This window comes from Desmodus rotundus, chromosome 11 (genome assembly GCF_022682495.2).
Source record: "Desmodus rotundus isolate HL8 chromosome 11, HLdesRot8A.1, whole genome shotgun sequence".
In the NCBI taxonomy this organism is placed as follows: Eukaryota; Metazoa; Chordata; class Mammalia; order Chiroptera; family Phyllostomidae; genus Desmodus; species Desmodus rotundus.
The window spans coordinates 10,162,471-10,188,963 of record NC_071397.1 but is presented as its reverse complement, the minus strand read 5'-3'; the positions used below and the strand labels follow the sequence as shown (position 1 = coordinate 10,188,963).

Here is a 26,493-nt window from a genome sequence, read left to right as displayed (position 1 = left end):
CTGGGAATCGAACAGGCAATCCCTCTGTTCGCAAGCTGGTGCTCAATCCACTGAGCCACATCAGCCAGGGCATCACGTGAATTTCTTTAACTTTCTATTTTGAAATAATGTTAGGCTTAAAAATTATTGCAAAAATAGTAGGGTTCTCCTACACCTAGTTGCCCCTAATGTTAATATTTTACCTAGCATAATTATCAAAGCTAAAAAATGAACATTGCTATAATATTTAACTACTTGAATGTCACCAGTTATTCCGCTAATACCCTTTTTCTGTTCCAGGATCCAGTCTAGGATGCAATCTTAGTCATCACATCTGCTTAATCTTTTCCAGTCTGTGACACCCCTAAACCTCCCCTTGTTTTTCATCACCTTGACACTTTTGAAGAAAACTAGTCGGTTACTTTGAGAATCTATTTCTCAGTTTAGGTTGGCCTGATGTTTTCTCTTGATTAGACTGAGCTTATACATTTTTGCCAAGAATATTACACAAGTTATGTGCTCTTCTCAGTGTCTCATTTTGGGAGGTACATAATATCAATGTCTTATTGCAGGTGACACTAACCATGATCATTTAGTTGGGAGAGTTTCCCATGTTTCTCATGGTAAAGTTACTATTTTCCCTTTTGTAACTAATCTTAGGGGAGATACTTTGAGGCTGCAAATATCCTGTTTCTCCTCAGATTTTCAACCACTAAGCAGCCATCAGTGAATCTTGCCTGGGACAATTATTTTGCAGTGTTCCAATGGTGATTTTCTACGCATTCATGTAAATTTCTGAAAACAGAAGAGAACAATACTACCTGCTATTCCAGTACAGACATGCAGACATGTATACGGGTTTGGATAGTAGATGGGAAGAATAAGCCTTATGTACTTGATAGTGGGTACAGCCTAATATTATCACTTAACAATGTTAGAAAGTTGGAAGGAATGTAAACTAAAGAAGTGGCTCCCAAACTCTGCTGCATACTGGAATCACCCAGGAACATTTAAATAACATTGATACTGGCTTTTAGGATTGACCAGCAGACATCCTAATTTAATTGGCATGGATATGACCCAGGCATTGTGATTTTTACCAGCTTTCCAGGCCCTTTTGATACGTAGCAGAGATTGAGAAACACTGACCTAAAGCATATAAGATCCTTACAAGAACACCAGTAATTCGTGATTTAAATATGAGGAACACAGGCTATACAGTTGAGTAAGCACTCAACTGTATTCTTTTAAAAAAGTGGCATGCAACTACAAAGCGGAAGATTAGTGGAAAGAAAACAATGAGTTTTTAAAAATCAGAGAGTCAAGGCACTAACTCCTTAGAAATTCTACTCACTGAAAACAGGCAGATGTATAATACATTGACTAACCGTAAAGTGATTTCACGTAGAGATCGCCTTACCTTGAAGTGTCTTTTGCGTAGCACTGGAACAGACGCCAGAGTAAAAATAGTAAATGCGTTTTCACACACACACAAACAACAGATATGCACCGTAGCAGGCACAAACGCCAGAAATGGAGTATGAATAGCAAGCAGTGACTTAAGTCCCGCAAACATGTTAGTGAGTATATGCGTGCAAAAACCGATATGCACGCTTTAACAGACAATGAAGCGGCCCAAGTTTTCAGTTTACATATTTTGCTGGCGAAAGGAAGAGCTTTTGAAAAGATGGAAAATGAAACACACTCTCTGCCCAAACCCTATTTGCGGAATAAGCGTTATACTACTGTGAAGCATATATGGCAAGCACGTCAAAAGATCAGCACTGCTCAGAATTTCCATACTTGCAATTATTCGTCTTTAAATATCTCAACTTATCCCCATCTGCACAAAACAGGTTTGGTGCCAATCAGGCGAAAACACATCCAAGGAAAGTAAGTACCAGAGGGAGGTTTAAGAGCTATAGAGGAAAATATTACTTTGTCCACAAGAAAAATTCTCTTAGAGGAGAATGCCAGGGCCCTACAGCTCTGTGAGCACGGATTTCCACGTCATGCAGTTTTGGCCCAATGTTGTCACCAGTTACTGCTATACCAGAAAGCCCATAGCCAAGGCAACCCGAAAAGTTTGAAAACGGTGATACCGAAAATTTCCGAATGCTCTTACCGATGTGGCAACCCTCTGGCAAAACTGCCGAACTGCGGACGCTGCAAATGCTGAGCTCAGTGTCCGCTGGAAGATGAGTGGGTCTTGAATAACTGTCCCCTTTGCGAGAGCAAGCCAGCTAGTATCGAGGGATTTACTCCCCGCAAGGACGAAAGCATCCACGGGTCGCAGAGAATTCTTGCCGGGCAGCGCCCCACGCAGCCGGGTCGGTTCAGCCAAGGCCAGCGCGCTCTGCAGCTAGCTAACCTTCTTGACAGGTATCAGTCAGCGCGCCCGCCGCGAAAGGCGTTGACGCGCCTGCGCACGGCGGCCCTTCCGTCCCCAGCTACGCCCCCCACGGGGCAACCGTCACAAGTCAGCCGCCACTTCCGCCGGCGCGTGCGTAGTGGAGGATCGGGCGCGTGTGCCCCGCCGGTTCTTTCCCGGCTGGATCTTCTGCCGCACACGGCTCCTCCTCCCGCTCTCCACCCCCCACCCTCCGCGGCCCGGTCTTAGCGTGTTATCGCGGCGAGGGAGCCGTCCTTACCTTGTGCTCCCGGGACGGCCGTAGTGCGCTCTCCCGGCGCGTGGCAGTAGCCATGGCAATGGATCAAGTGAACGCGCTGTGCGAGCAGCTGGTGAAAGCGGTGACGGTCATGATGGACCCCAGCTCCACCCAGCGCTACCGGCTGGAAGCCCTGAAGGTAGCTGGGGTCTGGCGCGCGGGGCCTGCCCTAGACCCTCCCTCAGCCCAGCCGTCCCGGCGCCGCCCCCAGCCTGGCAGTCTCCTGCCCACGCGGGCCTTGGACTTCCCTCCTCAAGCCCAAGCGAGGGGCCTTCTTTCGCCGCTCTCCGCGCTTCTTCCCACTGCCAGTCTTCTCTGCCGGGCGCGCCTGCCCTTTTCCCGGGAAGTCCCGGTCCCTAACTGCTTTTGGCGGTCTCATCTCACCACCACTTCGCATTGCCCTCTCCTCCCCCTTTCCCCACTTCTCTTCACTCTTGTTCGCACTACGACGCCCCCCTCCACAGCTAGCTGCGTTAACTTTACTCCCCAGAGCCCCGCATCCCCGCATCCCCTCGCCTTTCCGTGGCGCACGTGTCCGTCCCGTACTCGGCACCAGCTACATTCTTCACGGTCCCCTCTGCGCTACGCGTTTCCCTGCTAACCCGTTCTGGCCCGCCCTATGTGAGCGCCAGACCCCGTACTGTCCTTTTACTTACATCTTTACACCCCTCCCTGGCCTCTATGTGTCTGGGGTATTTCTGGGCTAATTCTCACACGCCCTCCCCCCATATTTTTTATTGCGTGATATTCTTAGGCTATTTTGCGCAAAGATGAACTTCGAACCACTTGCTTTGCATTTTAACAAGGGCGCTTTGATTTCCTGAAAGTACTAGTTTGCTTGAGTCCCGGATGCTCTGCTCCTGGGACTGACTCTTGTGCTGCAATTTGGGGATGCTAATAGGAATGGGGATGCTAACGCAATATGAGCATATTCCCACATCAAACAATGTATGTGGGCTGTGAGAAATGAAATAACCATTAGGAAAAAAATACTTGGGCTGTGCACAGTTTAAGTGATGTGCAGTGAGCATCACTTGGAGGAAATTTTACAGTATATGGATGTGTGCCACAGAAATTGGAATCAAACAGTTGGGTTGTACTTGTTTTTGTTTTTTTTTTTACTATAAAATACTAAAAATAGACACAAAAGTAGAGAGACTACAATGATTCCGTGTATACCCATTGCATAAACTCAGGTGTTACAAAGATTTTACATTTGCTTTATCCCTCTCTTTCACCAAAAGTTTTTAAAACAAATCCTAGAAATTGTCGCTTCACTCCTATATACCTCAGAGGTGTATCTCTAACATATTTTTTTAGTCTTTTAGGTCAGTTTTTTTTTTCAACACTAGTTGGGATATTGCGTGGGAAATCTAGAACTATGAAAAATGAAAGGAATGTTGTGAATGGGTTCCTTACTCATAATATTGATCTGGACTTTGCAATTTAAAAATACGGCTCAGGTTGGAGTTAAGATGAAGTTTTTTTTTAATCCCTACCCTCTTGGCTTCTAAGGAAAACGTTACCTTTTCTTCTTTAGTTCTGCGAGGAGTTTAAAGAAAAGTGCCCTGTCTGTGTCCCCTGTGGCTTGCGGTTGGCTGAGAAAACACAAGTTGCTATCGTCAGACATTTTGGCCTTCAGATCCTGGAGCACGTTGTCAAGTAAGGAGCTTTCGGATGTTACCACTGAAGTCTTGAGGGAGCAAATCTTTAGTTCTTATATAACTCATAGAGATACTCTTTAGGTAAGTAGAAAAGAGCAATCCCCAAGAAGCAAGGGCTGATCCCCAAGAGGTTGCCACAGCCTCCCTGGAGCTCTCTTTCAGGAACTGGCCTTTCTCTTCAGTTTCTTTGTCCTTGTTGAAATGCATAGCACTTACTAAGCATTCTACAAATACTAGCTGATCGTCCTTCAACCAGCGTTTATTGAGTTCTGACCGTATGCCCCAGATCTCTGTCTTTTTAGAATAATGCAGTGTGTAGGGAAACAAATCTCTGATTAGGCATTTTTGCCTTTAATTTTTTTTTTTTTTTTTTTAAGTTTGAGTGTGGGCCTTCTCTGAATGGTAACTCCAAAGCAGAATCATGAAAATAACTAAAAATCCTTTCTAACTTTAGTGTCCTACCCCCAACGTCTGTCAGAAGAATCAATCAGTTTTTAAGAATTAGCCAATTTCCCTGGAATTGCGGTATTTCTTTGTAAACCATCACAGAAATGGAGTTAGCAATATCAAGATTGTACTTTCTGAAAAAACAATTATATTGTTGCAGTTGTTCCAGGTGTATACATTTGCTCTTGGTCTGTCAGGGAAATCAAGGACAAAGCTGATCTGTGCACAAATCCTGTATGGGTTCCAATTAATGGCCCACTGCCTAAATAAAACTGTTTCCCCAGACTTTCTCTGTTGTTAGCATTTTGGCTAAGTGTGAACTGTTTTGTCACTTCTTTGAGGCACATGAAATCAAAAGGTTAATTCTAGTGAAATTGCCAACATGATCTAACACCAGACTCAAAGTCTCGTAAAGAGAAGACTTCTAATGTGGTCTGTTGACTTTGTGCATTTTGGTGGCCAGGTTCCGGTGGAACGGCATGTCTCGGTTGGAGAAGGTCTATCTGAAGAACAGTGTCATGGAGCTCATTGAAAATGTAAGGAGTTGTTGGACGGACGACCTGGGTTTCCAATGTAGTTTAGACAGAGTGACTTCTTCAGCGTAGCGTTTGTGTAAAAATTCAGTGGTTCTACTTATGTCAGACAGCCTACTTTGTATGACATTAAATGTTACCTTCAAGGTAAGAACCACCCTCACAAAAAATTGTAATTCATCACAAACGCACTGTATGATAGCAACAGTAAAAAAATGAGCAGAATGAATTTGCCTCAGGAGTTAGCATATGACTTTAAACATGTTTAAAATCCATAGCCTTTTTTTCTTAAAGATTTTATTTATTTATCTTTAGAGAAAGAGGGGGAGGGAGGGAGAAAGAGAGGGAGGGTAACATCCTCGTATGAGGGTTGCCTCTTACACACCCCCTACTGGGGACCTGGCCTGCAACCCAGGCACCTGCCCTGACTGGGAATCGAACCAGCAACCTTTTGGATTACAGGCCGGCACTCAATCCACTGAGCCACACCAGCCAGGGCCTTTTTTTCTTTCTAAAGGGCATAAAAAGTGGAATTCCCACCCCTGTTCATTCCCAAAGTCTAGTGCCTTTGATAGAAAAAAAATTTCCTTCAAAATTATTAATTAACTCAGGCTCTGTAATTTGCTAGTTGCGGGGAAACTTGATAAAAATCATAATAGTGTTTCTGTATCTTCTCATGCTAGAACTATTGGTGAAATATTTAGGTGTTCCTCTTAACTCTCCCATTTTAGCAGCCCCTCAACATATTCCTTATTTCTATTTTCTTCTACCCTGGCCCTCTAACGAAATGAGAGTCTCTTCAGTTTCTAAAGGACAGCAGCGATGTTCCTTGGTCTGTGTGACAGCCATTTCATTAGCTGGTAAAACCCTCGCTTGAGTTTTAAGTGGGAGGAATAATTAGCAAGAATGCAGGACAAATGACTCAGACATGGAGAACAGGTTTGTTTATTCTGTTGAGTTCAAATGCAGGCTTGCTGATGAGTTTTTATATTTTTATAGTCCTGTTTTCCCCTTGAGTTCACTCTTGCAGACCTCTTAGTACCTCTTATTCTTTTTCAGGGAACACTGAATATCTTGGAAGAGGAGAACCATATTAAGGATGTTCTGTCTCGAATTGTGGTAGAAATGATCAAGCGGGAGTGGCCACAGCACTGGCCTGACATGCTCATAGAATTGGACACTCTTTCCAAACAAGGGGTACGAAATACAGTAGTACCACTTCAGTTTTTGTTGTTTTGGCTTTTTTGGCTCTTCAGGGGTTTCTTTGTTTTGTCAACATAAAAGAGCTTTTAGGTTGGAAAAGCTATAATGGAAAAGATGTTTGAGTTTAATTTAATTAGTTTATTTCTGTTGATACAGGAAACACAGACAGAATTAGTGATGTTCATCCTTTTGCGACTGGCAGAGGATGTGGTGACCTTTCATACGCTGCCCTTTCAAAGAAGAAGGGACATCCAGCAAACATTAACCCAGAACATGGAAAGGATCTTCAGTTTTCTACTTAACACACTTCAAGAAAATGTAAACAAGTACCGGCAAGTGGTAAGGGATACCCCACCTCCCCAAAGTTGTGTTTTTTAATGAGTCTTTTTTTGCTTGTTTAAAGTTAAAATGAGCAAGGAACTAAGGTGTCTAATTCAGCAAAAGAAAAGGCCATTTTATGAGCAAATAAGAAATAGGTAACAGGAAAAACAAGGACCGATTTCCCTTTTTTTTTAAGAACTGATTTTCTACTAGAACAAATAATTCCTCTTACAGTAAGAAAATTCTTTAAATAGTATAAAAATGAGGGATAATTCTTAATATTTGAAAGTCCAGATATCTCATAGGTCAGGGTAGTATCCCTATTAAAATTTGAGGTCCCATTAGTCCTGTCCCTCTTTTAGTGTAAACTGTGCCAAGTTTTATTAATGGTGACTACATAATTCTTGGTGTTTTGTTCTTCCTGATGAGGAAGAGTTACTCTTAATTTTCATTTGTCCCTTCTGCAGAAAAGGGCAAGCCAGATACTGTCTTTCCAACCATTGCCATTTTTAGCTGAGAGCCTTCAGAAGAAGGCATTGTGAAAGTTAACCTAGTACAGAAAGTTAATCTAGTCCTCACCAGGGGGTGATTTAGCCCCCCCAGATTTTCACAAGTAGGAATTGCTACTAGCATCTAGTGGGGAGAGGCCAGGGATGCTGCTAAACATTATGTAATACACAAGTCCCCACAATAAAGAATTATCCAACCCAAAATGTCAGAAGTGCTGAGTTGAAAAACCCTGCTCTAGAATTCTCACATGTGTTTATTTCACAAAGCAGAACTAGTTAAAATTCGTTATCTTTACCCCGCAGCTTCATTAGGTTTGTTCTCAGAGAAGCACTAGATACTAACACTAATAGGAGAAGGTACTATGAGCTATTTTGGTGTGGAGGAACTCACAGTGAGTACATAATACATATAGATACCATATACAGGGTGGGCAAAATAGGTTTACAGTTGTGAGTATGTGAAACAGAGTTTATTCTTGTATTATTATTTATTAATAATTGTATTTTTTTATTCTGAAATGTAAAGCTCTTTTTTTTGTTTTGATTTTTAGAGAGGGATAGAGGGAGGGAGGGATAGAGAGAAACACTGATTTGTTGTTTCACTTATTTATGCATCATTGGTTGCTTCTTGTATGTGCCCTGACCAGAGATCAAACCCACAACCTTGGCCTGTCAGGACAGCATTCTAACCAACTGAGCTGCCTGGCCAGGGCATAAAACCCTTTTTAATTAAAGTATAGTTGACATGCAATATTATATTATTTCAGGTGTGTTAGCACAGTGAGATTTCACATTTATACACCTTACAAAGTGATCACCACGAAAAGTCCACTATCCGTCTGTCACCGTACAAAGCTATTGTGATATTACTAACTGTATTCCCTCTGTTGTACTTTATATCTCTATACTTTATACTGTAAGTTCGTACCTTTTAATCCCCTTCACCATTTTGCCCATACCTGACCACCCAACCCTCTGGCAGCTGTCAGTTTTTCTGTATCTATGAGTCTGTTTGTTTGTTCATTTGTTTAGTTTTTTAGATTCCACACATAAGTGAAATGATAACAGAATTTGTCTTTCTTTGACTTATTTCACTCAGCATAATACCCTCTAGGGCACAGGTAGCAAACATAAGGCCTGCGGGCCAAATCCGGCCCTCCACCTTGTTTTATCTGCCCCAACACCTTGTTTCTACCTCGGGGGGCAGCACGGAGCTCTCGCTTAACTGTTAAGGAGTGGATATATTTATATAGTCCTAAAATTACATTCGGCCCTTTGAAGGCAACTGCGAGGCTGATGTGGCCCCGGGTGAAAATGACTTTGACGTTCATTTTCAATGAGCTAGACCTGTTCTAGGTCTATCCATGTTGTTGCAAATGGCAAGATTTCTTTTTTTTTTTTTTTTTTTCCATGGCTGAGTAATATTCCTGTGAGTGTGAGGGACTATATATCCACTTCTTTATTCATCCACCCATTGATTAATGCCGAGGTTGCTTTCATACAATATATTGGCTGTTGTAAGTAATGCTGCAGTTAACAGAGGGGTGCATAGATCTTTGTGAATTAGTTTTCTTCACATAAGTGCCCAGAGGTCGAATTGTGGGTCCTTCTTTGTCTCTTGTTACAGCCGTTGTTTTAAAGTCTGTTTTGTCTGATAAAAGTATTGCTATCCCAGCTTTTTTTTTTTCCCATTTTCATGAAATACCTTTCCCACCCCTTTCCTGTCATCACACACTGAAAAGTCTGTGTGCCTTTCCATCTGGAGTCTCCTGTAGGCAGCAAATGTAAAGGGCTTATTTTTATCCATTCAGTTGTCCTGTGCATTTTCAATGAATCATTTAGTCAACTTACATTTAAAGTAATTATTGATAGGTATGTACTTATTGACATTTTAATCGTTTTCATATTAGATTTATAAGTGGTTGATCTACCACTATGTCTTTGCCTTTACTAGTGAAATTTATTTTTAAATATTTTATTTATTTATTTGTTTAGAGAGAGGGGAAAGGAGGGAGAAAGAGAGGGAGAGAAATATCGATGTGCAAGAGAAACATCAACGTGCAAGGTGTTCCCTGGATGGACTAGTGTGGCTTCCTGTTATGGCTGGGCCACAACTTCTGTGGACACACTGGCAGATGAGGCTGGTCCCTGGCCCACGGGCTAAGAGGCCTGGCCACACTGTTGCGGACTCACTGGTGTGCACGACAAGCCTTCGGTGTGGCTGGCTGCAAGGCCCAACCATGCTGTTGCAGAGACACTGCTATGTGCTGGTGCCTGCTGAGGCCTCCCACTGGGGGTAGCAGGGCAGGAGCCACTTTGAAGGGACGCTAGCCTTAATGAGTCCTCAGGGAAATAAATGCCAGTGTGGGGTGAACAGTGTTAGCAAGGCTAATAGAGTGTCAGAAATGGTGCCTGCCAGTGTCAGATCATCTAGATTAAAGAGTGGGGGGATGGTGCCTGCCAGCATCTCTGACTAAGGAGGAAGTTCCAAAAGATCCCTGTCTCCAGCACATACCCTAAAATTAGTCAATTTACCACATTCCCATGTGACTTGGGTGCTTTTCAAACTGCTGCCTCTGTGCCAGGACTCAAAAAGACCGCAACCCAGGTTTCCTATAGCCCTTTGGCTCTCCCAGATGTAAGCCCCAGTGGGGGCTCATCTTTCTGGTGCAGGTTTCCTAGGCCAGGACTCGGACTCCTTGCTCTTCCAGGATGATTTCTGCAGTTGTGATATTCCTCCCGCTTGTGAGTCACCACGCAGGGAGTGGGGAGTAGGGTAGGTCCTGACTAGACTGAGTCCCTACTCCTCCTACCTGTGTTAGTGTGGTGTCTTCTTTACGTACGTAGTTGTAGAAAATCTGTTCTGCTAGTCTTCGGGTCATTCTGAGAGATAGGTGTTCTATTTGTAGTTGCAGTTTTAGTGTCAGTGAGAGAGGGGAGTAGGAGGATCTTCCTCTGCCAACTTGAACTTGAAGCCAGGAGCCTTGCTCTTGAATGCCAGTGTAGCTTGTCTGTGAAGTGTTCCTTGTGGTTGGTGCACTGCCGCCGCGACAAATGTGTCTCCGGATGGGATTGTCAAGTCTACTAATTATTGTAGTATTTTCCATACGAACAGCTGTATACCTACTTTTGCCACACCCTGTACTTGTTAACACTTTCTGTGTTATTTAATCCTCAGAACCCTAAGAGTCAGAAAGTATTGTTTCCATTTTGTAGATGAGGAAAACCAAGGCTTGGGTAATTATTAAAGACCCCCTATAAATGGTTTGGTTAGAATTCAAGCCCCATTCTTACTAGAATGGACTTTTTCATCCAAAACATCTCCCTGAGATTTTTCAAAAGAAAACATCAAGGAAATACTTGCATTTAAAAACCTATGTGGACACACTCTCCCTCCCAGGAGCATGCCCACGCCTTTCTTCCCTCTCGAGTGTGCATCTCCTAAACTCTCACAGCCCAGTGAGAGTTGCTACAAGGGGAGCAATGGGCAGCAGCAGCTCATCCTGGGCTAATCCTCTGAGCCTGTCTCCAAGGCCCCCTTTTCTCTGACTTCCCAGGGAGCCAAAGCAGCCCACCTAGGCTCTCTCTTATCCTAAGCCCTTCCTTGTTTCACTGTCCCCAGGTTTAATAAATGTACTCTCAAAATCACCTGGACTCCTGTTGCAAAATCTTTCCTGCACAAAGTCAAGAACCCACAGACTGCCCCAGGGCAGACCTGCTCTGGGCCTGGTTCCCATCTATTAACAGTTGGACGCATATCCCACAGGCAGACCTGGAGCTAGCGGAGAATGTTAGTCTGGAGTGCCCAGTGTCTGGATCTCCAGCCCTCCTCAGGGAGTGAGAGGGTCTCTCCCTCTCTGAACTTTTTTAATATGAACCAGTGAGACTGACCTGACTGTGTATTGTTTAAGAAAAGAAGAGAAAGTTTCAGTTTTTCAAAGACTTTCACAGTCTTTGCCCACAGCTAAGCCTGATTGGATTGGTGGCGTGGATCACATAGGATCCATTATTTCATTCATTCAATAAGAAAAACAGTGGTTTAAAATAAAATAAATAAACTCAAATTTTCTTTCTTTAAAAAAAACAAACAAACAAACCTATGTGATGAGGGTGAAGGAGGTATGCTTTTATTTTCCCCTGGGAGATTTAATTCCTAGGAGCTAGAGAACAAATTATGAATACTTGGTTGCCGTAGAAATCTAACCAATGTGCCAGAACAGGGCTGATGAAAGGTGACAGTCTAAAAAAGTTAGAAACACCTACTGGTGTGCTTTTCTTTAGCCTCTGTTTTAGTTTCCTTCGTCTGTGAAACTGGGCTCCCACTTGTGCGCAGGACCAGGGCACACCAAGAGCCATCTCTTTACCATTCTAAATTCCGTTCAGTTTGCTTGTAGTTGCTTTTCCTCTTCTATCCTTTCACCTTCCTGATTGAAGAGTAGGTTGAATGGTAAACAATGACGGGATGAATAGGCTCACTTTCCCTGTCTCATCATCCGGCTCCTGCACTGGTCCCAGGGGTGTGGAGGACCCAAACAGTGATGAAGGATATGTAGGAGTGGAGAATGGAGACTGGACTTGGCTCTTGTTATTTGGATGCCTTTTCTACTAATGGGCAGCATTAGTAGATGCTGATGAGGAGGAGGATGTTCTACTCATCTCTGCCCCATTTACACATCTATGTGATCACTATTAATAATGAAGCCTTAATAATCGTTCTTTATGAAAAAATACTTTTTTTTCTTAGTCGTGGACATGATTGATTTTAGAAAGAGGGGAAGGGAGGGAGAAGGGCAGGGAGAGAAACATCGATCAGTTGCATCCTGTTCAGGCCCTGACTGGGGACCAAACCACAACCCAGGCATGTTCCCTGACCGGGAATTGAACTGGCACCTTTTCACTTTGCAGAAGGATGCCCCGCAAACTGAGCCACACAGGCCAGGGCGAAAAACATAGTTTTAATAGTTGAGAAAAGGAATTGTAAAGCAAGTCCTTTATGATCTTAATGATGGGAAGTTATCAGGTACTCCAGAAGTCGTTATTCCTGCTTGTATTATTTTTCTGTTAATAGTCTTCAGGAGTTACTTCTAATTTTAATTTCAAAAATTGCTCAGGAAAATATTAATTTTATACAATTGTAAATTGTAAGCATTATGTAATACTTTTACAGAATTTGGAATATAAGGGTAAAAATTAGTCATAATTGTACATTTACTAAACATACTGTTTTGATCTGTTCAGCCTCTAGTATTTTTGTGTACATGTTTTTCCTATATGTCCATTCATATGTGGTAATAAATTGTACTGATTTAATCTTGTTTCTTTTTTTCCATTAACATTACATCATTTCAGTGTACCTTTGCCAGTTATAGTTTGTCTTTATTTTAATTTGGAAAACATGCTAATACTTCATTTTAAACTCTATTACTTTCATCACTAGCAATGTTGAGCCTTATTTATTATTCATCTTTTAGTTGTATTTCTTTGTAAATTGTGTGCTTTGAAACTGTCTTTGCAGATATGAATGTTCTAACAAATTTGTGTAAGCTCTTTAAATATTAACTTTTTGTCATATTGCTAAAATTAAAATAAACTGTCCTTATTAGGGGGAATATCAGTTATGTGTCCTTGACAAAGATATATTCTTTCCAAGATTGAAAGTTGAGTCGATATTGGAGAATCTGTTTGACAGCGTTGATTATGGGGATGGAAAGTTATTACATAGCCTTTTACTTATTAAAAACATTGGATCCTTATACTTCTTTTCTTTCAGAATACAGATAATTCTCAGGAGCCAAAGGTAAGAGCTCTTTGTGGAGTTGGAAGGAAACTTTTTTGAGGCTTTCAGGTACAAGATGTATCCATTTGGTGGAGGGCGACCTTAGTCTTGGTTTATTTGATCACGGAGCTAAGGTGGAAGAGAGTTAAAATTACAGTGTCTGAGATTTCTTGAAGGAAATTTAATGGACTCATATCAGCATGGTCTTACTGATTTCTTGAGAAGGCCAGTGTTCGAGAAGTGAATGTGTTCATGAGGAAAAAAATACTTCTGAATTTTCTATTAGTGTCTGTTGTAATAGTACATTTTAAAAAATCATTTTCTTTTTAGAATTAGAAAATAGAAGGAACTCAGGTATAACCACTGTTTCCTTGTCTGTTAGAACTTAATGGTCAAAAAGTTGTTTCTCTGTTATTCAGGCTCAAGCAAACTGTCGCGTAGGAGCGGCAGCACTGAATACGCTAGCAGGCTACATCGACTGGGTGTCCATGAGTCACATCACTGCCGAAAACTGCAAGCTCCTGGAGGTGCTGTGCCTGCTTCTGAATGAACAGGAACTGCAGCTGGGAGCCGCTGAGTGTCTTCTCATTGCAGTCAGCAGAAAAGTGAGTTACCACTTCAGACTGACTTTTATCCTTGAAGTCTCTGAGGGTTGTGTGTGCATTGAATTGTATGTTATGACAGAAAAACACTTAAAGGTTTGTTTGGCATTTTTTACTTGACGCCAGCTACCTACCTGCCTTCAACCGTTTTGGACAACAGTTGGCCAATATTCTAGGCATTTATTGGCAAAATATGCAGAGGTTTGTTAGGCTAGTTGGTTCTTGAAATAGCTGTGAAGCTTGGCACTTCACACCTCAGAGATGAAGGTGGTATTAAAGTTGAAAACTTGATGTTTATGTCAAAGAATTGTAGATGGTGGCTAATAACGAGTGGGACCATGGCTGTTTCCCCATAGCAGTGCTGTCTTCAGATGTCACTTACTTTGCTTTGGTGTTTGCTTTCATATCACATTGTAAAATGTAAGTTTTATCCAAATTAAGATTTAAAAATTGTTTAAAAGATTTTATTTACTTATTTTTTACAGAGGGGAAGGGAGGGAGAGAAACATTGATGTCGACTGGTTCCCTCTCACATGCCCTCAGCTGGGGACCTGGCCCACAACCCAGGAGTGTGCCCTGCCAGGGAATGGAAACGATGACCTTTGGGGTCGCAGGCTGGTGCTCAGTCCACTGAGCCACACCAGCCTAGGCTCTAGATTAGGTTTTAAAAAGCTGGCTTTGCTTTAGTGTTCAGTCAGCCCAGGAACTATCTGAGAAATTATGAAGTCAGTACATTTGATTGTATAGGTAAGAAGATGTTAGTAATTGGAAGCTCTTAATAATACAGTTTTTGTGCTACCTGTGTTTCCCCAAATCGGGCCTAGGGCAAGTTGGAAGACCGGAAGCCCTTAATGGTCTTATTCGGAGATGTTGCCATGCATTATATACTCTCTGCCGCACAGTGAGTATCTGCTTTGTATGTTTTTTCCAATTCTTCGTCGTACTCAGATATATCTGCAGTTCCCATCTGAATGCTGGCAGTCAGTTGACCGTGTTTCTAGTAAGAAAATCAGGCAGTCCTAAAGGGACTGGAACCTTTTTGAAGACCTTATACTGGAAATAAGTTGTGGCCACTGACTCAGCACTGATTCACGTTCACAATTTTCCCCATTTTCTCCAGACAGCTCATCTCTGTGATTTTCTTTGTCTGCTTCTGATGATCCCTAATCCTCCTTGTTGCCTTGGTGACTATGCCTGAGACTGCTTAGATCTGGACTCCAGTCTGTCCCAGGGCCTGGCTTGATTATATAACTCCAGACAGGCCTCCCTGATTTCCTTACCAAAATTGACAATGTCGGAAGTGTCGAGGCTCTTGCAAACAGCAGGAACAATGTGGTCAATGAGAAATGTGTTCATAAAGCCTATAAACATATTCAAGGTCCTAAAATAATGGCTTCTGCTTGTTTTCTTCCCATTGCTCTGGTAAATATTAAAGCATTTCCTGATACTGTGTTTCTTACCGGGGAGTCACGTAGAGCCTTGTCTTACAAATGGTGGAAGCTGTTGAGACACCCTCTTTTCCGTACTTACCACTGATTCTTGGTCCCAAGGACAAGTGAAAATATGTGAGACACATATGTATTACTTAAAATCTCTTACTGTTTATTCTAATACAGCTTTTATGCTGGCTTTCCTGGGGAGACTTCAGCTCTGTTTTTAAGGGGTCCTGTTAATTAAATGAGTAGTAGGTCTTTTGAGTAACCACTGCAGTTACTGTCTCCAAGACCCATTAGTTAATAGAGACCATGACGTTCCCCCTGAGGTGTCCTGTCTTCATTTGTGCTACTGATACTAATTAGCAAGGCTGTGATTCCAACCCAAGCAATCAGACACCAAAGCCTGCATTGGGAGCCCTAATGCCATGCTGCCCTTCAGTATTAGTAGAGCCTAGGTCTTACTTGCCTCAAGGCCCCAGCTCTTTTTTTTTTTATTTTTAAGATTTTATTTATTTATTTTTAGAGAGAGTGGAAGGGAGGGAGAAAGAAAGAGAGAGAAACATCAGCATGTGGTTGCCTCTTGCACACCCCCTACTGGGGACCTGGCCCACAACCCAGGCATGAGCTGGGAATCAAACCGGCGACCCTTTGGTTCTCAGGCTGGCACTCAGTCCACTAAGACCTACCAGCCAGGGAAAGGCCCCAGCTTTTTACATTATATTATACTACCTCCAGAACACAGCTGATATGGCTGCTGTCTGCAGTAGTTGTTACTCTTTTTTTTTTTTTTTTTTTTTTTTTTTTTAAGGGAGAGAGAGAAAAACATTGATTCTTTTATATGCCCTTACCAGGGATTGAACCTACAACCTTGGTGTATGGGGATGATGCTATAACCAACTGAGATACTCAGACAGGTCCTCATTATTAATTCTTGTTACTATCGGTAGTTTTACGTCATTACAGGTCAAGTTTTGCCATTAAATAAGTTATAATTATTTTTTTATTAAAAGAATTATAATGGATTGCAATCAGAACTAAATGAGAATGAGACACAAAGTTATGCTTTTATTATAGTTTTTTTAAGACTTCTTTTTTTAAAGCAGTTTGAGGTCCCCAGTGAAATTCAGGGGAAGGTACAGCAATTTCCCATATACCCCCTAACTCAACACATACATGGCCTCTCCCCTTACCAACATCACTGTCCAGGGTGGTACATTTGTTAACAATTGATGAACCTACATTGACGCATAAAATCATCCCAATTCCATAGTTTATTTTAGGATTTACTCTAGGTGTTTTATGTTCTATAGATATTAGCACTGAATGATACCCCATTGTCTAGATGTACCAGGTTCTATTTATCCATTCACCTATCAAAGGACATCTTGGTTGCTTCCAAGTTTGGGGGATTACGAATAAAACTCCTATAAACATACAAGTTTAGCATGCTATAAGCATGCAGGCTTTTGTGTGAACACAAGTTTTCAACTCCTTTTGGGTAAATACGAAGGAGGAGCAATTGCTGGATTATATGATAAGTGTGTCCTTAGTTTTGTAAGAAACTGTCGAACTGTCTTCCAAAGTGGATATACCATTCCCAACAACAATGGTTTTCTATTGCTTCACATTCTTGACAGCATTTGGTGTTTTCATTGTTGGGTTTTGGCCATTCTAATAGTTGTACAGTGTTTTCTTGTTTTAATGTGCATTTCTCTGATTACCTGTGAAGCATCTTTTCTTTCCTTTTTTAAAAATTATATTTTACTATGTTACTACAATTGTCCCAGTTTTTCCCCCTTCGCCACCCTCCACCCAGCACCCCCCACTGCTTCAGGCAATCCCCACGCCATCGTTCATGTCCATGGGTCATGCGTATAAGTTCTTTGGCTACTCCATTTCCTATACTGTACTTTACGTCCCCATGGCTATTCTGTAACTACCTGTTTGTAATTCTGAATCCCCTCACCTCTCCACTCATTCCTCTACACTCCTCTCCCATCTGGCAACCATCAAAACACTTTTAGGATCCATGATTCTCTCTCTGTTCTTCTTGTTTGCTTAGTTTTTTAGATTCACTTGTTGATAGGTATGTATTTATTGCCATTTTATTGTTCATAGCTTTGATCTTCTTTTTCTTAAATAAATCCCTTTAACATTTCATATAATAATGGTTTGGTGATGATGAACTCCTTTATTTTTTTCTTGTCTGGGAAGCTCTTTACCTGCCCTTCAATTCTAAATGATAGTTGTGCTGGGTAGAGCAATCTTGGCAGTAGGTCCCTGCTTTTCATGACTTTACATATTTCTTGCCAGTCCCTTTTACTCTGTAAATTTTCTTTTAGAGAAATCAGCTGACACTCTTATGGGAACTCCCCTGCATGTAACTGACTGCTTTTTTCTTGCTGCTTTTAAGATTCTCTCTTTATCTTTAACTTTCGGCATTTTAGTTATAATGTGCCTTGAAGTGGGCCATTTTGCATACATCTTGTGGAACTCTGTGCTTCCGGGACTTGCATGTCTGTTTCCTTCACCAAATTAGGGAAGTTTTCTTTCATTATTTTTTCAAATAGATTTGTAATTTCTTGTTCTTTCTCTTCTCCTTCTGACATCCCTATGATGCAAATGTTGGACCTCTGCAAGTTGTCCCAGAGGCTGTTTACGCTGTCCTCATGTTTTGGTTTTTTTTGGGGGGGGGTTTGGATTCTTTTTTTCTTCTTGTTCTGATTGGTTGTTTTTTTTCTTCCTTATGTTCCCAATCATTGATTTGACTCAGCTTCATTCACTCTACTGTTGTTTCCCTGTAAATTGTTTCTTATTTCAGTTAGTGTGGCCTTCGTTTCTGACTAGATCTTTTTTATGCTGCTGAGGTCCTCGCTAAGTTCCTTCAGCATCCTTATAACCAGTGTTTTGAACTCTGCATCTGATAGATTGCTTATCTCCATTTTGTTTAGTTCTTTTTCTGGAGATTTGATGTTTTTCATTGGGCCATATTTCTTTGTCTCCCTGTGATTGTTTCTGTGTAGAGCTGCTTTGATTCCATGTCTTGTTAGTGTGGCCTAATGTAGTATGTGTCCTGTAGGGTCCAGTGACACAGCCTCACCTCTCATCCAGGCTGGGTACTTGAGGTGCATCCTTCATGCTGTTGACAGGTCAATGGGAGGGATTTACCTTCCCGTCATCTGCAAGGACTGGCTATGACCACAGACCACCAACCTCTGCCCTCTGTGGAGGATAAGCTGTGCAGAGCAGCATGGTGGTGCTCTGACATGGTCTATGGCTGTCCAGTGGGTGCTCAGGCCCTGGAGTTTCCTGGGTGGTGCAGGCCAAGGTCCACCCCAACCTGTGTTTTGCTAGGGCTACCCTGCCTAAACTATAAAGCAATCCGAGATGGCTACTACTTGTGCTGGGCTTGGAGATTCCCAGTTGAAGCCAAGCTGTGCATCTAAGCCGGCTGCTGCTAGTGCTGTGCCTGGGACCACTTAGCTAGATATATAGGGCTTAGGGCTCACTGACACCAGCTTTACTTGTTTGAGAGGATTTAGGAAGTTGTGAAGTCTGAGCCAAGACCAGCCACTCATATGGAAAAGTCACTGTTAACAGCAGTCAGTTTGGTGGGACAGTTCCTTGGGATCTCCAGGGTGGGGCAAACAGTGTTAGCCAGGTTGATGAAGTCTCAGACATAGCAGCCTGCCAGCTCCATGCCTCCGTGGGGCAGAGGGTTCAAAAAAGATATAATGGCCTCTGCGTGCCTTTCTGTCTGGGAGAAAGCTGTCCCCCAGCTCTCTCCTTGATGCCAGACACTTCAGTTTCTTCCATATGCCACTAGTACCTTTCAAGCTGTTAGCTTGTTACTAGAGCTCAGACGGAGTGAGTCTGAGTAGGTAAGTCCGTGTGTGGGTTCTTCAAGAACTGCTTAGAGCTCCAGCAGTTTCTTCCACCGACTCATTCCTGCTGGTTTTTGCAGCCAGAAGTTATGTAGACTTGACTTCCTGGCACTGGAATCCTGGGCTGTGGGCCTGGTGTGGGGATAGGACTCCTCACTTCCTATACATACCTCCCGAATTTTTATCCAGCACATGTGGATGTAGGACCAGCCTGTTCTGCCTCTCCACCCCTCCTACCAGTCTGGATGCATGTGGTCTCTTTAATTCTGTAGTTGTCAGGCTTCCATTCAACTCAGTTTCTGACAGTTCTGAGTGATGGCTGTTCTATAATTTAGTTGTAATTTTGATGTGGTTGTGTGAGGAGGCGAGCCATGTTTACCTGTGCTGTCGTCCTGACCGGAAGTCTGTAGAGCATCTTCTCATACGTTTGCCTGCCATCTGTGTATCTGAGGAGATACCTTTAGCCCATTTTTTAGTTGGGTTATTTTCTTACTATAGAATTTTAAGAGTTTATTGTATATTTTGGATAAATAGCCCTTTATCAGATGTGTCTTTTACAAATATTTTCTCCCAGTCTGTGGCTTGTCTTTTCATTCTCTTGATTATAGTCCCTTTAATTTTGTCGTGGTATAAGAAAATGTTCTTCATGCTCCTCTAGGGATCTCTCTCTAAGTTCTCCCTAGATATCAGCCAATAGCTAGGGAGCAACCAAAGCTGCTTTGGGCAACTTTTTTTTATTTATAAGTATATACATTGTTCTCTGGAGTCATGCTCAGAGTTTCCATTACTGTTCCAGAATACCTAAGGTCCATATGATGCCCAAATTAGTGTCTCTTAAGGGATGAGACTGCATTGAATACTGTTCTTCATCGATCTTTCAGTTTTTTTGGTTGTTTTGTTTTTAATAACAAATTTGAATGTTGAGCACAGACCACAGACATTTCCAATTGTTGGGAATCCCTTTGGTTCTCTTGATGTGCAACTAATCACACTATTTTTTCATCTTACAGGACTGCTGACGGAGGAGGCTTGGTAGAAAAACACTATGTTTTCCTGAAGAGACTCTGTCAGGTGCTGTGTGCTCTGGGCAATCAGCTCTGCGCATTGCTGGTGAGTACTTAATTTCTGGTGTGTCAGGGCTGTTTGAGGAGAGCATTTAGAAAGTTCCATTTGTATTAGGGCTGACACATGCCATTGATTTTAGCCCATGGAGCATTGCCCTGCAGATTATGTCATGTGGTTCTACAGATTAAATTCTTTTCACAGGGTTTAAATGATACAAATTTCTTTTAACAGGTCCAGTTACTAAAATCAACGGCAAACATCCACATGTGCTAGTCCATAAAGTCAATGCTGGTGTTCTTGTAATGTTTTGTAAAATGCCAGTCTGCTGAGTGTACTGTTCCTTAGAGTCCTATTGGATTATAAACCATTATGGGTTTGAGTAAAGAACCCCTTCCATACATCTAAAGGATCTATCATTGGATCATAAAAGAAAACTTAATTCTGATTTACCTATAAATACCTATCTTTAGGGAAATATTTAATATTCAGTCTTACCCGTTGAACGATAGGGTATTGATACAGATATTTATATTTGATGAATGTCTTTTTTATGGTGGCTTGACTAGTTAGGGGATAAAGCTTCAGACCTAAGATATACCATTGAGTGGTTATTTAATGGGTCACAGAGATGTGAGTAGACCAGATATAAAAAAATAATATGGATTTCTTTTCTCTGTGATTTCTGAAATGAATACTGTCTTTGATTTTACTATTTGACCACATAATGGGTTTTAATGATGATGATTAAGGAGGTAAAGTGGCTTTCCTATTTTTAAGCCCTGAAGTGAGGTCTTCCTCGGACCACAAGTAAGTACATAGTCATTTCAAAACTGAAATTTTTGAGGGTTTAAGGTATCTGTATTTGTTATTCCACTCTTCCCACTCCCCTCCCCTAATCAGTATCTTCTATGTAATGGACTTTTTATCCAACAGGGTGTGGATTCTAATGTAGAAACACCAGCAAACTTTGGGAAATACCTGGAGTCTTTTCTTGCTTTCACAACGCATCCAAGTCAGGTAAATTTTATACAGGTAACTTTTCAAAAATTTTAGGTTAGCCAAAACCAAGCACTATGGCCTGAAGTAATTAGCAGCTCATATATAAAATGTGACTCTTAAGGCCCTAGAAAATAGCTAGAGTATCATTTCGTTAGGAGAATTGCCGAATCATCTTCCTGACCCAGGATGACACCATCAGGGTCATTAGCTTTCCCCTCTGCAATATCCTTTTGATAAAACTCAGTCTGATGTGAGGTGTGTCCCAGGTGATTTGCTACTAAAGATATTTTAAATACAAATTAATTTCATCCAATTCAAGATTTTTCTTGTAATATCACCCTGAGATTCCTACAACCTTTCTTGCATAAAAGAGAAAGTAGTAGATTCCAGCTGACACTCCAGGAATTTTACCTGACCCACAGCCTGTCTTATTAACATGTAGTACATAATGAGCAGTTGGTCATTACTGATGTATATAGTATGGACAGTTCAAAGTATTATAGAGGTTTATTTCCATGAAAAAAATATAGTTGATAATTGCTGGGCTAAGTAACAATCCTGGTTATATAAAATCCAAATCCTTAAACAGATTTTTTAAAAAAGTTATTTATTTATTTTTAGAGAGAGAGAAGGGAGGGAGAAAAAGAGAGAGAGAAACATTGATGTGCAAGAGAAATATCATTCAATTGCCTCTCACATGCCCCCCAACTGGGCACCTGGCCCACAACCAGGCATGTGCCCTTTCCGGAAATCGAACTGGCCACCTTTCAGTTTGCAGGACAACACCCAACCCACTGAGCCACAGCAGTCGGCAAACAGATTTTACTTTTCTTTTTCCCCTTTAGTTTCTACGTTCTTCAACTCAGATGACTTGGGGAGCTCTCTTCCGGCATGAGATCCTATCCCGTGACCCTTTGCTATTGGCAATAATACCAAAATATCTTCGTGCTTCTATGACAAACTTGGTCAAGGTATGCGGTGGGAATCTAAACATGTGGAATGTAGATGAATACACATAATAAGACTTAGACTGACATCATTGCCAATCTTATCTTGGTCACTAAGATCCCTTCTTTAAATATATTCTCTTATTCTTCAAGAAGAAAAGAGTCCATACTGATTATTATATCTGTTCTTTCTATCTTGGAGCACTTACATACCACCTGTTGGACTAGATGCTAGGTAAAAGGAGTGATAGGGCAAGAGCAGTGGCCTTGACCATGACCATACAGTGGGATAATTGCTTTTCAGAGGTTAAAAGTGGAAAGGAGGATAGAGGGAAGAAGATTCCAAGAGGAATTAATATCTGATTGTTTCTGAAGGTCAAGTGAGAGGAAGGCGAATGAAAAGGGAGGGAGAGGGGAAGCAAATTGCTCACTACCTCAGTAGAGAGTTGCTTATGAATTCCCTGCAATCTGCTAAGGGCTCTTGCAGCTGACAGGTGCTTGATCTTGATTTGTAAAATCGGAGAAGGGGACCCATTTAAGGGTCCCCGTGTTTCCTCAGGAATTCACTTAGCACGTAGCACTTGTGTCCCACTTGTCTGCCGTGGTCGTCTTTACTTTTTGAATGAAACACAGAAAGTCCCATGCTTATTGGCAGGGCTCAACATTTCAGGAAACAAATAGTTCTCAATTCTTTTTTACTGATTCCATGCTGTATTAGCACTTTGTCTTGGGACATTTTATACTCAAACCCTTAACAAATTCCAGCGTTTAAATTCTCCCTGAGGAATCTGGAAAAGAGTATCAAATAAAAGTGTTCTCTTTTCTACCACTCTTAGGGTTGTTGGAACTAGGAGCAAATTGTGGACTTGGGATAGAACAGAAGCAGTTATTTATTTTTTTTCATAAACAGCATACATTTATTCCTCACAGTTCTGGAGGCTGTAAGTCAAAGATCAAGGGGCTGACAGACCCAGGCCTGATGAGAACCCACTTCCTGGCTCACAGTGGCCATCTCCTCACTGTCCTCACATGGCTGAAGGGCCAGAGCAGTTATTTGTCATAAAATAGCTCGTGTAAACCCAACTCTTCTTAGTGCTCGAGTTCCTGCAGTTCAAGACTCTTTGGGTAGGTCGCTTTTCATCCCTTTCTTCAACTATCTTTCTCTTTCCAGATGGGCTTTCCTTCTAAAACAGATAGCCCTAGCTGTGAATATTCTCGATTTGATTTTGACAGTGATGAGGACTTCAATGCTTTCTTCAACTGTAAGTGACCCGGAATTTCTCCCAGCAGTCTCAGAATGTGTCTACTGTTGTGAATCATGGAGCATGACCCTTGGGGTTCTATACTCAAGAGCCCCAAATTCAGACAGCAGTCTATTTGAGCTCTAGCTTCACATTGCAGAGGGTGCTGGGATTCAAAAAGCTTAGCATTCTTACTTCAAAAGCTTAGCATTCTTTCACACACACACACACACACACACACACTGCCTTTGGACATTGATTTTTAGAAGATAGTAATTGTATGTAAGTCTTGAATTTTTTTTTTAATACTCAGGATTACATACCATCTTACCTTGTGGGTATTTAAGAAAGAAAAGAAAAACCCATATAACCTCATATTCTAATTATGTTCTGAGTTTCTGTAGCCTGGTTTCCCTTTTCCTTTTTTTTATGCCAGCTTTATTGAGATATAATTTCTTTACCATACAGTTTATCCATTTGTAGTATACAATTCAGTGCTTTTTAGTATTTTCAGAGTTGTACAACTATCACCACAATTTTAGGACATTTTCATGACCCCAAGAAATGCCACACCCTTTAGCAGTCAGCTCCCAATCCCCTCTTCCTTCCCAGCCTCGGGCAATCACTGATTCACTTTCTGTTTCTATATTCTGAACATCTCATATAAGTGAAATTATACAATGTGTTATTTTTATAACTGCTTTCTTTTAGCATAATGTTTTTAATATTCATCTATGGTGAAGCTTGTATCAGTACTTCATTTTTTTATTACCAATATTTCATTGTATGGATATATACATTTTATTCAATCATTCATGAATTGATGCATATTTGAGTTGTTTCTACTTTTTGGCTATTTAGAATAATGCTGCTATACCACTGGAATACAAGTTTTTTAGTGTACATATGTTTTTGTTTCTCCTGGGTGTGTGCCTAGGAAGGGAATTACTGGATCACATGGTAATTTCATGTTTAATGATTTCAGGAGCTGCCAGACTGTTTTCCACAGCAGTCATACCATTGTACATCTGTACCAGCCTGTACTTTTAATTCCAACAGAAATGGGAGACCGCTTTGGTTTGCCACTTACGGGGTCTAGTTTATAGGGTAGTTTCCAGAGATTATTTTTGTAAATGTCTGGATTTGTTAACAAAGCTTTACTGAATATTTGTTACATTCAAAGCATGAGTCTGAAAAAGTTTCTTTGAACATTTTCCCCCGGGATGGATAAATGAATGAACGTTAACTAAATACCTATTACATACCAGTTACCAGAGTTGTCTTTCTCTTGTCAGCTTCCCGGGCCCAACAGGGAGAGGTAATGAGGTTAGCGTGTCGTTTGGACCCCAAGACTAGCTTCCAGATGGCTGGGGAATGGCTAAAATATCAGCTGTCAACTTCTGTTGATACTGGATCCATAAATTGTAAGTTGTTGTGTTTTGTTTTTTTTTTTAATGTTTGAACATTAGTGAAATACTGTATCAAAACTGTACATAGAAAGTAAACCTCCTAAATCATACTTCAGAACAATATGCTAATAGTATTCAAAAATAGCTTTGCTCACTGCCCAATTCCAGTCATTTCATTTGCACACAGAGAAAGCAAGCTTTTTATCTGTTTAAGAAAGACATTTTTTATCTGTTTAAATTAGAGTAAGTCTATGTTCAGTTTTGCTTTCATTTTTCCTTTTTAACATGATCAACTAATTGTTTATTGTTACTTTTACTACTTTAGGTACTGTCTTAGATTGCATGTCTGTGCTTAACTTTTTAAAGCTTTTCAGCCAAGCTTTGGGTAGCACCATTCCTAAACTCAGAAGGAATGTCTTGTTAGTGAGGCATAACAGGAGCAGAACAAGGGCTCCCCACTCAGTTACGTCAAAGCCTTTGGGAAAATGCCACTTTATGTAAAATCAGAATTACCCTCCTCTACCCAAATGTATAAGCAAGGTAAATTCTCTGTTCTCCATATCTTCTGTCTGTCCTTAACCCATGCTGTGAGTGACAGCCATTTACAAAGCTGGAGGGAGCTGTAAATCACTGCTTTAAAAGGCCCATGGTCATGGTCAGTTACTGAGTACATTAGTTACTTGACAGTCACGGGATTTAGCATTCAGTTTTGCATATTCACAATTAACTCTGAAGGTCCTTGGTATCTCGTAATGCGAATGTTTCCAGAGGCTCCGTACGTTGCAGCAAGATGAAGCCAGTAAACGGAAACACTAATGGAAGCAAGAAAAGTAATTTGTAATTCTTTTTGCCTGTACTTGCTGTTGTAGTGATGTGGCTTGATGATACTTGTAATCTTGGAAGGTGGCACAGTTCTCTCGAGATAGCCTTTGCCATTGTCCTAAGGATGTGAAGCTACTGGATGTGAAGCAGCATTTTGTATCTTATGTCGGTTCCTTGTGGGAAGGATTACTTATGGTCCCAGATATTTTAATTATTTAGATTCTCATGGACAGACTGTAAAGAAAGAGGAAAGGAGAACTTAATATTTATCATTTGCCTCTAATTTGCCAATCACTGTTTTTGATGCTTACATGTATGTTCTTCCTCAGTACTCAGAATGGTTCTATAGACAAGACTTACACAGCTGAATTCAGACAGCTCATTGTAAGAGGTGGAAGCAGAATAGACTCCTTTTCTTTTTTGTTCTTTTCCCAAACTGAGGGGTTAGATTATTTTGGACCTTTAACTGTGAAATTACCAAGTGGTCTCTAAGGCCCCATTGTCTTTCTGCGTCTTTGTGATCCTACCTGTAGTGTCGGGGTGTGTGTGAGTGTGTTTTAAAAGCCTGTTTTCTTACAGCTGGAACTGGGGAAGGTGGCCTCTGCTCCATCTTCTCCCCTTCATTTGTGCAGTGGGAAGCCATGACCTTTTTTTTGGAAAGCGTCATCAACCAGATGTTTCGAACACTAGATAAAGAAGTAAGTAACTCTTTCCAGTGCTGATTGTGTGATGATTTTGATCTTCCGAAAACTAATAGAGAGATGGGAAGATCTGTGGATGTGCATCTTACAGAAGAGGAAATGAGAGCCAGAAAGGTTAAATGACATACCCAAATTCAAATGGCTAGTAGGTAGCAGAGCTAACTCAGGTCTGTCTGACTCTCAGCCCTACAGTGTTTAGTGTTCATTTTAAGGGGATGATATGAGCCTGATCGTACATTGAACCACAGGTAGAATAACTATTCCAAAGCTTGAATTGGAGAATCTT

The 26,493-nt window shown here is 41.3% G+C and overlaps 2 protein-coding genes across 3 annotated transcripts in view; one reads left to right on the top strand and one right to left on the bottom strand.

Annotated features, from left to right (window-relative positions):
• The window catches only part of POLH (DNA polymerase eta), a 31,698-nt gene extending 29,309 nt beyond the window's left edge, over positions 1–2,389 (bottom strand). Inside the window, exon 1 of one of the 2 annotated variants that reach the window (XM_024557840.4) lies at positions 2,105–2,389. The gene's annotated coding sequence lies outside the window, so the exon portion shown is untranslated. Of the gene's footprint in view, positions 1–1,399; positions 1,512–2,104 lie in introns of those variants that run through there. The other variant, XM_045193032.2, reaches the window with a different exon arrangement.
• Positions 2,390–2,497: 108 nt separating this feature from the next.
• XPO5 (exportin 5) overlaps positions 2,498–26,493 on the top strand; it is a 51,971-nt gene continuing 27,975 nt past the window's right edge. Inside the window, exons 1-14 of the mRNA XM_053914235.2 lie at positions 2,498–2,787; positions 4,189–4,310; positions 5,223–5,295; positions 6,352–6,489; positions 6,652–6,834; positions 13,096–13,122; positions 13,521–13,706; positions 14,528–14,604; positions 20,034–20,133; positions 21,022–21,105; positions 21,933–22,058; positions 23,206–23,296; positions 24,571–24,699; positions 26,086–26,204. Of these exons, the coding sequence (XP_053770210.1) occupies positions 2,683–2,787; positions 4,189–4,310; positions 5,223–5,295; positions 6,352–6,489; positions 6,652–6,834; positions 13,096–13,122; positions 13,521–13,706; positions 14,528–14,604; positions 20,034–20,133; positions 21,022–21,105; positions 21,933–22,058; positions 23,206–23,296; positions 24,571–24,699; positions 26,086–26,204 (1,560 nt within the window). The 5' untranslated portion in view covers positions 2,498–2,682. The remainder of the gene's footprint in view (positions 2,788–4,188; positions 4,311–5,222; positions 5,296–6,351; positions 6,490–6,651; positions 6,835–13,095; positions 13,123–13,520; positions 13,707–14,527; positions 14,605–20,033; positions 20,134–21,021; positions 21,106–21,932; positions 22,059–23,205; positions 23,297–24,570; positions 24,700–26,085; positions 26,205–26,493) is intronic.